At 41.0% G+C, this 11,401-nt stretch overlaps 2 protein-coding genes across 4 annotated transcripts; one reads left to right on the plus strand and one right to left on the minus strand.

The window, feature by feature from the left end:
- Positions 1-969: 969 nt before the first annotated feature.
- Positions 970-7,457, plus strand: LOC112885983 (diaminopimelate epimerase, chloroplastic). Of its 3 annotated transcripts, XR_003227314.1 has the most exons (11): positions 970-1,278; positions 1,459-1,626; positions 2,307-2,377; positions 2,758-2,815; positions 3,859-4,038; positions 4,657-4,744; positions 4,831-4,890; positions 5,843-5,916; positions 6,001-6,117; positions 7,097-7,169; positions 7,286-7,457. XR_003227314.1 is itself a non-coding variant. In XM_025951707.1 (10 exons), exons 1-9 carry the CDS (start codon positions 1,030-1,032, stop codon positions 6,115-6,117), a joined length of 1,065 nt encoding a protein of 354 aa, XP_025807492.1. In that variant the 5' UTR covers positions 970-1,029; the 3' UTR covers positions 7,097-7,457. The 3 variants fall into 3 exon arrangements, 2 of the variants coding, with proteins under 2 accessions (XP_025807492.1, XP_025807493.1); XM_025951707.1 differs by having other exon boundaries at positions 7,097-7,457; XM_025951708.1 differs by having other exon boundaries at positions 972-1,278; positions 4,660-4,744; positions 7,097-7,457.
- A 2,245-nt stretch (positions 7,458-9,702) lies between these two features.
- LOC112886996 (myb-related protein MYBAS2-like) lies at positions 9,703-11,145 on the minus strand. The gene is made up of 3 exons (XM_025953060.1): positions 10,802-11,145; positions 10,541-10,670; positions 9,703-10,460 (listed from the first exon to the last, which is right to left on the minus strand). The coding sequence occupies exons 1-3, from the start codon at positions 10,920-10,922 to the stop codon at positions 9,989-9,991; spliced, it is 723 nt and encodes a 240-aa protein (XP_025808845.1). The 5' UTR covers positions 10,923-11,145; the 3' UTR covers positions 9,703-9,988.
- Positions 11,146-11,401: the final 256 nt, after the last annotated feature.

Genomic DNA, 11,401 nt, shown 5'->3' on the forward strand with positions numbered 1-11,401 from the left:
ATTTTTTTAGAAAAATTGTGTTTAGATCATTTGGTCATTACTCAATAGGTAGGCATCACAATCACATGGTGTCGTCGTAGCATTTACCTTTTGGTTTGCCTTTTAACGTAGGATGATGATAGGAATCCTCACTAGCTAAAAAATTGTAGCACTTCTTCGATTCTACCCCATAAAAAAGGATAAATATTAAGACTAGCACATGGAACCAACACGCGTTGGTCTAGTTTGCTCCTCGTAGTCGGGATTTAAAGTTGTTTCTCAACAATCATATAGTCGTATATATTTGATTCCTACACAGCCGCACACATTTGTTGTGTTTGGTGCCATTCATGCCTTTTTATTTTCATTTAGCTAGGTTGATGATTTCTTATAGCCACTATCTTATTGAATGCAATGGAACTTGTGCATCAATCGCGTTTCATTCTAGAGTGTGGTGTAAGAGGGATGGGGCAACGTATTACCAGTCTTTCCTCTTATCGGTTCCATCGTCCACGTCCCCAAAGCTCCTAGCGATTTTACTTCATCCTCTTTTATTTAAGATGGCAATCAAATCGCGGCGAGGGACAAACAGTGCTCCCAAATCCAACAACTATGTCAGTTCATTGGCCCTTTTTCATGTTAACATGACCTAAAAGTTTATACGCAAAATTTAGAGTACATCAATAAAATGACACTGTTCAACGTCCAGATTCAAATTTGCCTTCTTTTTTCTTGAGGTGAATTCAAATTTGTCTTTAGAATAGAGTGGAGCCACTACATGGAAGCTGGAATGCAACGTGCGACCTACCCAAACCCTCATCACACGTGCGTGAACACCTCAACATCCATACGCTGCGCCGGAGAATCCTGCCTCGTCAACGTGGGACCAAACCCGCTCTCAATGACAGCGGGCCACACCTTCGATATGGCCCCACTTGCATTGAGCCAAAGGCCCGCGTCATTACCCGTACAGCGACCGCGACCGCGACCGCGACCCCCCATCACCCGAACGGCCGAACCCCTCGCGCTCCCGCACCCGCTCTTGTGCCAATGACGCCCGCCGCCGCCGCCACCACCTCCTTCGCCGCCGCCGCCACCGTCGCGGCGCCCACAGCCCCGTTCCGCGCCTGCGTCCGACTTCCGCTCCGCGGGGGCCCCGGTGCTCCTCGCCGCGCCGTCGCCTCGATGGCCGTTTCCACCCCGAGGTCCGCCGCCGCCGCCTCGTTCCTCGAGCGCCGCGAGTCCGAGCGCGCCCTCCACTTCGTCAAGTACCAGGGCCTGGGAAACGACTTCATCATGGTGCGGGTTTTTCGCTTTTATTTTTTGTGTTTGGACTTTCTTCAGCAATCATATCCTGAGCCCGAGGTGTTCGTTTTGGGGGAAATCTGCCGTTACGAATTCGTGCAACCAATGTCGTTTTATATGCATTTGAGTAGCTATTTTTGTTGTTTTCCCTCTGATTTCTGCGTGGATTTTCAGGTGGACAATCGGGATTCGTCTGTGCCGAAGGTGACTCCTGAGGAAGCGGCGAAGCTGTGCGACCGGAACTTCGGCATTGGCGCCGACGGCGTCATCTTCGTCATGCCGGGGTCCAATGGCGCGGACTACACTATGAGGATCTTCAACTCCGACGGCAGCGAGCCGGAGGTCCGTGCCCCCAAATTTCATCACATACTGAATTCTCTAGCGCCTGGGCAAATGCTTTGTTCAGTGTTGTGGTAATTGCTGTTCGTAATCTGTAAACATTTCTCTGGCAGAAAGTGGAACTATTCTGAACTCGGTGTTTTGCCAGTCGAGTCACCACTTAACCAGTCAAGTTGGTGGTGATATTTATATCCTCTGAGCTTTAGATGCTAAAGGAAAAATGATATGTGTAGTTATGGGATCAGGTTCCTCAAATGCTTGGTAGAAGAAGACTTTGGCCTTCAAATGAACTTGCTAGCTCGGGCTTTTTATGTTTTAATAATCCATGTATCAACTAATATAATAATTATTGGAATATTTCCTATGCCATACACGCCTCACTCCCTAGCATGTACCAGGGTGATGTTTTTTTAATAAGCTCTGATTTGTGAATTGTGTGTCTGGACTGGCTGTGAAACATTCGAAGTGCCATCATGTTTCCAATCCAGATGCTTACTTCATGATCAGATATACTTGTTACTTTCTCCACTCTACCAACTATCAAGTAGACTGAAGAGCCCTCTCTTTTGTTTGCTTATTTTTTTTATCTCCATGTTGTTGACAATCATAAAATGTTCGATGGAGTTTGTTCGTCTGAATTTTTCTCATACACTATATTGATCCTTTATTTATTTTGGTTTCAGATGTGTGGTAATGGAGTCCGTTGCTTTGCTCGGTTTATAGCTGAGCTTGAAAACCTGCAGGGAACACATAGGTATGACATTGCAGCATCATTTTAAAACAAGTAGAGTGATATACACAAAAATTGTACATGAGGTCTTATGTTAATATGTGTCTAACATTTTCTTTGAGGGGATTCCGAGCCTAATCCTTTTGGTCTTCTTTCGGGTTTCATCTTCATAAAAGTTGCTGGGTTATTTATTTTGGCTTGCCGAGCCTATCATAACCCTGCTCCTTACCTGGTCATAGGACTGTCATTGTTGAAACAACTTAGGTAGACTTGTTATTGATCTGAGTCTAATATTAACATATTTAATGACTGATTCACAAGAATGATAGAAAAGTATACATATAATAATGTGGACGCATCATTATTTGTTATCCTGCCTGAAATTATTTCCTTAAATGTTTCAGCTTCACGATTCATACTGGTGCTGGACTGATCATTCCTGAAATACAAAGTGATGGGCAGGTAAATGCTTTCTTTTTAGTCATTTTTAAATCTTAATATGTTAGTGCTCTTTAAGTCTGTAATACTATAACCATGCTTTGCTATTTACGTTGCTTGGTCCTGAGCGAAGGTAGCATCTTTTCTTTGGTCACTAGTTGTCTGGTACGGTTCATTCCCTCGACTTCAACTGAATTCTGAGATATGTAAATTCCATTTCATCTTGCACTCTTCTGGAGTCATTCAACATGAAATTTCATGCCACTAAAAAAGAACGAGATAAATGGTCTATTCGGATAGGACACTTAATTTGCCACTGTAGCAAGCTTAACTTCCATGGCAGCCAATTTGTCCTCCAAAATATGGGAAATTCGTTGGAAGAATACGTGTATGTTACAGGCAGAAAAATGAGATCCAATTGTTTTACATTAAGAAGAAGAAATTGTCACCAAAATTGTTGAGCCCCACAAAAATGATGTGAACCAATCGGTAGCCAAAAAAGATCGATGAGCTTGAGTGTAAGAGTCCAAAACCAATTCAGTACAGTAGACCGCAAGGCCCTAGTTAAGTTATCGAGTGATAATTCTCTACTACTAGTGTTTCAAAAAGCGCTAGCCGCTAGTTGCTGCCTAGGTGATCCTAGGTGGTTGCACTCTTTCCGTCAAGTAAGAGTTTTCTGTTGTTAAATATATGAGATATGGCATATTAAAAGAAAGAATTTGACATTATCACATGTACATGAGTCTCCATCTCCATTTGTCCCCATTTTTCAGTTACGCATCAAGTCCTAAACCACTCTCTGAGGAAAAAACGCCCAGACGAAGTGCCTAGGTGCTAGGTGACTGCCTGGCGACTAGGTGCCACCCAGCAATGCTTTTTGAAACAGAGCGTTTAAGCTACTGAAATCCATTATCTTGAGTTTTCTTGGCTTTAGTAGCCTAAACTGTATTTGCTTCCTATTATCCCTTTTCAGTTCAAAACCACTCACTCATTCTTGTCCAACATGGCAACTTCCAATTCTGAAGTTATGCTGCGAATAGAATTTTATACACATATCTTGTTTTCAGGTAAAGGTTGATATGGGCGAGCCCATCCTTTCTGGACCAGACATCCCCACAAAACTGCTAGCTACCAAGAACAAAGCTGTTGTCCAAGCTGAATTGGATGTTGAGGGCAGAACATGGCATGTAACATGTGTTAGCATGGGCAACCCTCACTGTGTCACATTTGGTGCGAAGGACTTAAAGGTGATAAACTTGCAAATTCATACCCTATTAATGTCAAAAATGCTTTCTTTTCAAAGTTCTGAATTTGATTGTTGATTAGCGAACTGCATCCGTGCATTTTATGGATCCGTTTATGGAGATATTGTTCCTTGTTAAAACAATGGAACCTTGAGTTGTTTGTTTAACGTGCTTTCATCGTTACATTTTGTACATGAAAAATTTGGGTCTGAAACTTGCTAATTGTATAAAGTAGTGACCCCTGTGATCTTTGTTGTTCGTTGCCCTGATCAGCACAACCTGTTGTTTTAACTTGTGAATGATTCGTGATAGCATTATATATGCTATACTTTCGGAGATAAAAAGAGGTCTTGTTAAGATGCTTCAATACAGTTCTGTTGTTATCTAATTTGAGGTCCATTTATGCAGTCACGTAATACCTAGCTACCCTGCGCTGACTGTCGTGTGAATTAGGAATTAGGTAATACCTATACCCTGCCAGCTGTTGTGTGAATTAGGATAGGGCACAAGTTAAGTGAGTTCTATGCTGGTTGAACTATGTGCATCATGAATAGTACTACAACCAAGCTGTTCAGACAACTATAGATTATAACCATAGGTTATTTGGTGATTGGATTCCAGCAGGTCTTGCAGGTTGATGATCTAAAGCTTAGTGAAATCGGGCCTAAATTTGAGCATCATGAAATGTTTCCTGCTCGCACCAACACAGGTAAATCTTACTCTCTTGTGTTACTATGTCGATCCATGCATACATCCTTGTATTTGGACTTTGTTTAAGTAACTTTGTTTTTGCAGAATTTGTACAGGTTTTGTCTCGCTCACACCTCAAAATGCGAGTTTGGGAGCGCGGTGCTGGTATGACTGGTCTCCCTTAGCCTCCTTAAATGTGCACATGCCATTTGCTTGAATCAAAGAACGCCTTCTCTTCTTCTCTTGTTTTCTTCCTTATGTATCTATATGTTTGAATTTTACTCGTATTTTTGGTTGAGGTTTCAAGATGTAGTACCATGCAGTCCACATTATACTGCAAAGACAGCTTATGCAGCGTTCTTTATTTAAGCTGTTAGTTTGGAACCATGGAAGTTGATTTGGAACTTGGAAGTCATGGACTCCGGAGAAATGCTAATTTTTTCTATGGTTATTAGCCTATAATAGGTGTTGGAGTTGGACAGCCAACCATCTTGCTTGCCAGGGTTTACCAAATCCAGAGCGCTGCCTGCTTTGTGATCAGGAAGATGAGACAATCAATCATATCCTAATCTCTTGTGTCTTTGCAAGAGAGACTTATTTAGACTCTATGGTCTCCCCTATCTTCACCCCAATCATCTGCACATTTCTTTGAATGGTGGTCCAGAACCATTACATTGGTGGAGTTCAATGCTTGCTGGAATTAACTCGATCACGTTGGGTGCTTGGACAATTTCGAAGTGCTTGAATGATTGTGTATTCAACGAGAGTTTTGCCCAGCATTCAAAGGTTTTTGCATATGATTAGGGATGTGTTACAGCTGTGGGTCCTGTTCAGGGCCAAAGGGTTGGCATGCTGACCATGGTTGAGACCTACGCATGGCTTTGTCGTCAGTCTTTTTACTTTTTTTTTGTTGCGCATATGTTTTAAGTTTGAACTGGTGGGGTCTATGTACTTTTCTTCTTAATGCAATGATGTGCAACTCTCCTGCATATTTGAGAAAAACTTCATATTGCAAATAGCTATAATATATGTCTGTCTTGAATGTTATCTCCTTTTGTATTTGTGCATTTGTCACTTGGAGTGGCTATGCAAAATGACCTTTATGGTTTGGCTGTAGGAGCAACTCTCGCTTGTGGTACTGGTGCTTGTGCAGTTGTTGTTGCTGCTGTTCTTGAGGGCCGAGCTGAGCGGGTTTGTGTTTCTTTTCTTTTTCTTTTTCTTATTTTCACACATTGACTCATACTCACAATACTTTGGGTTTTAATTGTAAAACAGAAATGCGTAGTTGATTTGCCTGGTGGACCATTGAAAATAGAGTGGAGGGAGGATGACAATCATGTTTACATGACTGGTCCGGCAGAGGCCGTCTTTTATGGATCTGTTGCTCACTAGGTCAGTTTTATGAGGTCTAAGATTTATCTACCTGCATCTCAGATATTATAGTCAACATTAGGCATTGATATAAGCAGATAATACCTGCCCAATACTATCTGAAAACTTACAAGCACCTGTACTCTTTCTAATTGCATTTTGCTGAGGATGGAGCCTGATAGGATACCACTCAGAATGTCAAATTCTGATTGTTAATAGCGAACTTTTGAAATATCAACATTTAGGGTTTTGGAGATGGGCCCTTTATGTTGGCAAATGCTCCTGCTGACATTAATTTAAGCCACTAATGTGAAACCACAGGTAGTAGAATCAGATTGAAGCTATTGATATTGATGTGATTTGCATAGATATGTCTATTGTGCAAAGAAATAGTGTTTCGTTATCAAGAGTGTTTTCTCTTTTTGCTTGTCTATATTGGTTAACACCACAGCTAGCGTTGTGGTTAGCATAATGATCCCTAGCTTTTATATGTTCATGCATTATCATCAACTAATTTTCTTGTATGGAATGGGTGCCATAGTATTGAAAATCCTCTGTATGATGGTTAATTGTACAAAACTGACAGTTGTAGTGACATCCGCAAGGAATTACTACCCCCATCCCAAATAAAAGTCCATTTAGGTTTGCCCTAAGTCAACCTTTTTTTACCTTTGACCATCAATGGCTAAAATGATCATATAGATTAACAACATAAGGTTTTTATTACTAGATTCATCATGAGAAATGCTCTCATACTACATGATTCTTGTATTTAAAATAATATAGTTTATAGATATTGCTAGTCAAAGTGCTGTATTATATATATCGCTAATGGACAATTTGGGATTAGTGAGAGTACCTTACAAGTGAAATGATGTATTTCTTCTGACCTAATATTTAGCATTATATTAAGATTTTACCAATTGTCTTATTCCTTTGTTAAGCCATGATACATTGTGCTGTTTTACTGCTGACTCATGTGCTTACCAAATATTATTAGGTACTGGGGACCAAGACAGAAGGGTTAGCTACCCACTGAGAGCTTGTGAGATTGGTTACAACAGAATGTTCTGGTACCAGTACACCCGTTCAGATATTCTTAATTATGGTTTCTTAATTTGGGCAGCATTAGAGGCTTCCTTGTCAAGTATTCTAGTGTTGTTCACCTTTTGTACTCTTACTCTGTCAGGTTTGAACACTACGTTGGTAGCATACCTGTCCAACCATTTTCTGTTTCTTTTCTTTGGCAATAAGCGGATGTCAATGTGTAGTTTCAGTATTGCTGCCTACAGATCTATCTTGATATACTGCAGCATGATTTGGCTTACTAGTTAATTGCTGAGATGAATGTTGCCTATTTAGCTATTTCCATAAAATTGCTATCTTCTAATGCGCTTCTGACAGCATGGATTATTGGTGGGAGTCATGGTTATTTGTCAACTACAAAAATTCATAAAGTGTCACATTCAGTGCATTTATAATTACTGGGTTTTGCTCTTACTGACTTAAGGGAACTTCTTAGTTCCAACTTGAAAGCGATTTCTGGTTTCTTCTATTTTTCCATAATTTTAACATGAAGGGATCAGCATGCTAATCCTGTCACCATGTCACCTTTGTTGCCCTGAGTTATCTTGGTTTATTTTTGCCCTGCAGTCCTGCTTTGCTGAGATGTTATTGGTTCTCCTTGATTGGCAAGCAAGTTGACAACGAAATATCATGTTGATATGCAATAGTGGACAGGGTCACACATAATCACTTGAGTTTTTTGCTCTAGATGAATTAATAGTTGGTATTTGCAAATTTTAAGAGGAATTTAACTGTTTTATGTCTATCCGTATTATATTTTGGAAATCAATCATGTTTCCTAGCTAACACTTCAAGTATTAGGAGTTACAATCTGATTTCACAGAATTCAACTTTGTGGTTAAGAGCAAACACCTTGTACCCCCTGTATCCGCAAATGGCAAAGATGCATTTAGCATGAATCATGAAGGAGCTTGATAATGTAATTATCCTTTCTCAACAAAATAAAAAAAATGTAGTCATTGTTTCTCACATTTTGAAGGCAAGGGTAGGAATTGGGATGTGTTTGCTCCTTGGTGCTGGGAACACCATTATATGTGATAAGTAGATCCATAGAAATGAATGGCATGCGTTTGTTATCTCATGTATACCAGTTAACATAACATCAGTGATGTTTTTCTCCCTTGGTACTTAGTAGTGTTACCTTCTAGATTTTGCCAGTAAACTGTGGATGTTATTTTATGTGTGTAGGTGGGGGTGGGGTAGAAAAGGAAATGGAGATCCCAGAATCTTATCCCATCGATATTACCTCAGTTGTTCATTACTTTCCTGAAGCCACCATATGCCAGTAATGGTTGGGTCCAGGTGGTTAAGCACTAGCCTTTTATCAATTAAAAGATGACGTATGGTTAATTTGTTGCATTGTCACTTACCAACACCTTTTTAGTTCCCGTATCGCAGTGAAGTTTCTTTTCCCCTTGGTGCTTGACCTGCAAGGCTAATTACTAGTTTGGAAAATTAGCTTTCTTATTGAATTCTAGTGCTCATTCTTTTTTAAAGAGAGAAACAATAAAAGGCAGCCCACTCACTTTTTTCTTAACTTGTCATTTCCTTACAAATTATAGACCCTGATAATTGTTTCATAGTATGAAAGGACATATAAGCCAGGGATCCAATGTGCAACTAGTAGTGCTTTCCACGAAAGAAACAGGCAGTTATCTTTTCTGCTGCTATTTCTTGTGTGTTTTGAATTTTTCCTATGGACATGGACTTAGATGGCATGCTTAGATCAAAATCTTTACGCCTCCATTTTGGATATAAGGTCTGATATGCATTTCTCTGGTCAACCCTCAAACACTTTGTTATTGTACTTGAAGACCTTTAAGAAAACTGTCATTTTAATTGACATCAAGGTTGTCAGAATATTTTTTCAATCTGTAATGTATTCACAAGTCTAGTGCTTATACAGTCTTGATGCTTGCTTGAATCCTCTCCATCACTTGAGGTTCTTTCTTATTTCGATTTTCATTCTTAATTAATTTTTTCTACTTTTCTATGTTACTATGCACTCAGAAGTTTACTTTATCCAGTTGTGATTATTATAGAACTGGAAATGCTGTGCACAATACAGCATGAATGATTTGGATTATACAGAAATCCTTCTGAATGTAGAGTTACGTTGAGAACACTTAAATTAGAGTTACTCTTTTGCCCTAGCTTTTTTTGCTGGATCAAACTATGGTGCCTTTTCACCTTAAGACTTGGTGGCTGCTGAGAACTGTCTTCTCTTTCCTAATTCTATGGCTTGCAAGTTGCCAAGTTGGTATGATGGAATAATACAATTTTTGATAAAGGTAGGCAACCCTCTCTGAGCACTAATTTGGTCATGCCAATTGGCTTCTTTCTTGTGTTAGTAGTTTTTGCTTCAGGCCATCAACTAGCCCATCCACTTGTACACAGTCTTCACTGGTTTATATGGACGGTTCAAAAATAAACTATATTTTTCAATTGTGTCAGCTTAGTCTTCACCTTACCAACAGCTTCTTTGGACTGAAACTGTAAAATCATTCAAATTAAAGCATCTAACCAAGTTACATTTATTCTTAACCACCAGAGAAGTCTCACATGAGATAGCTAATTATACTGTGAGTACAGAGTTCATTTGCCCTTGTATTCATTGCATCAAGGACAAAGTTGATAAGTTTTGTCTTGCACGCTAGATAGATACATAGAAAACATGCATAGAGCCACAGACCTGCAATTCTAAGTGGAGATAAATATTCAGATCCATGCTAAACTTGTTTCCACAAGCACTTCACTTCTGCTAGATAGGTATGTAACATAGTAATCTGACCCAATATGTATGACTTCAAAAGCAGGGGCCAACTCCTTCACTGTAACCAAATTGCGGTGCCATCTTGATCTCCTCATCGATCTTCCAGCAGGCCTCTGGGTAGTAATCCCACGCTGTAGGTGGCAGCAGAGGGGCGGCGAGGCTGCTGCATGCATTATCATTCCCTCCATCAAGGCCCATCCCTGAGAGCACCTCAGGTGCCTCAATTTCCATCCATATCTGGTCCATGGGATATCCATCCATGTCCGAGGGGTTGCCTTTCAGGATGCTTGTGATGCAGCCACTGCTACCATGAAGCTCCTGCCCCTCAACTCCAATGGTTGAGGGAGTATCTGGGTAGCAGGACTGGTAAGTCAGTGAAGATGAGGATGATGATGGGGACATGTTTCTCTTCCTCTCCTGTGCTTTCTTCCTCATGTGTGTCCTCCAGTAGTTCTTGATCTCATTGTCAGTGCGCCCTGGCAAGCGGCGTGCTATCCTGGACCACCTGTTGAAGAGAAGTTATCACTTTAGTACTGGAGAAAATCATATATATCCTTTTTTTGTATCTTCTTTTGGTGATCAAACCTGTTTCCCCATCGAGCATGAAGCTCAAGGATGAGACGCTCTTCATGAGGAGACATGCGCCCACGCTTGAGGCCAGGGTGGAGGTAGTTGACCCAGCGCAGGCGGCAGCTCTTGCCTGTCCGGTTGAGCCCTGCATGGAGATACAGAGGGGAAGGGGGAAGCAAGAAGAGAATTGGTTAGAGAAGCTGATACACCATGTTGCGACTTAGCGCAAAAGAATTCAATATAGCTACCTAATTTTGGATCCCCCACCCCTCAAACCTGATACTTTGGCAATGAAATCCCAACGACGTTCACCGAACAGACGGACAGTGCATACCAGTTGCAGGTCCTCCTGCTCTGTCCAAGGCCCCTTGCGAGTCTCTTCTCTCACTGTCACCATATCAACCCTGCGATATGATGACACTGCCCTAACGCTGCTCGCTCCTACCTTTTATCGGCTGGGAGCCGGTCTTCCTGCCCTTCTTTCTCTGTATACTTGTTGGCTCCAGTTTCAGGATGACCTTGATGAACTCCAGTCTGTTTGGAAGGAAGAGGATGGGAGGAAGAAGAAGAAAGCTAGTACAGGGAAGAGTACGCCACTTTGTCTTAGTTGCTTACTGGTTTGGTGGCTTTTGCCTCTCATTTATAGGTAAGACGGGGAGGTCTTGGTGGCCAGGTGATGTGGTGGGTGTGATTTGGAGCTCCCTAAAGATCCTATATTCCACCATTTGGGTTGCCCTCAGATTCTAACGGATAAAGTAGCTTTTTAATTGGGTCATGCTGGGCATATTTTATTGCAAATTCATAGGTGTGCATGTTAGGACATTCACTTTATTGGCCCCTGGAATTTATAGTGGTATATTCTTGCTTTGTGTTAAG

This window comes from Panicum hallii, chromosome 3 (assembly GCF_002211085.1).
Source record: "Panicum hallii strain FIL2 chromosome 3, PHallii_v3.1, whole genome shotgun sequence".
NCBI classification, from domain to species: Eukaryota; Viridiplantae; Streptophyta; class Magnoliopsida; order Poales; family Poaceae; genus Panicum; species Panicum hallii.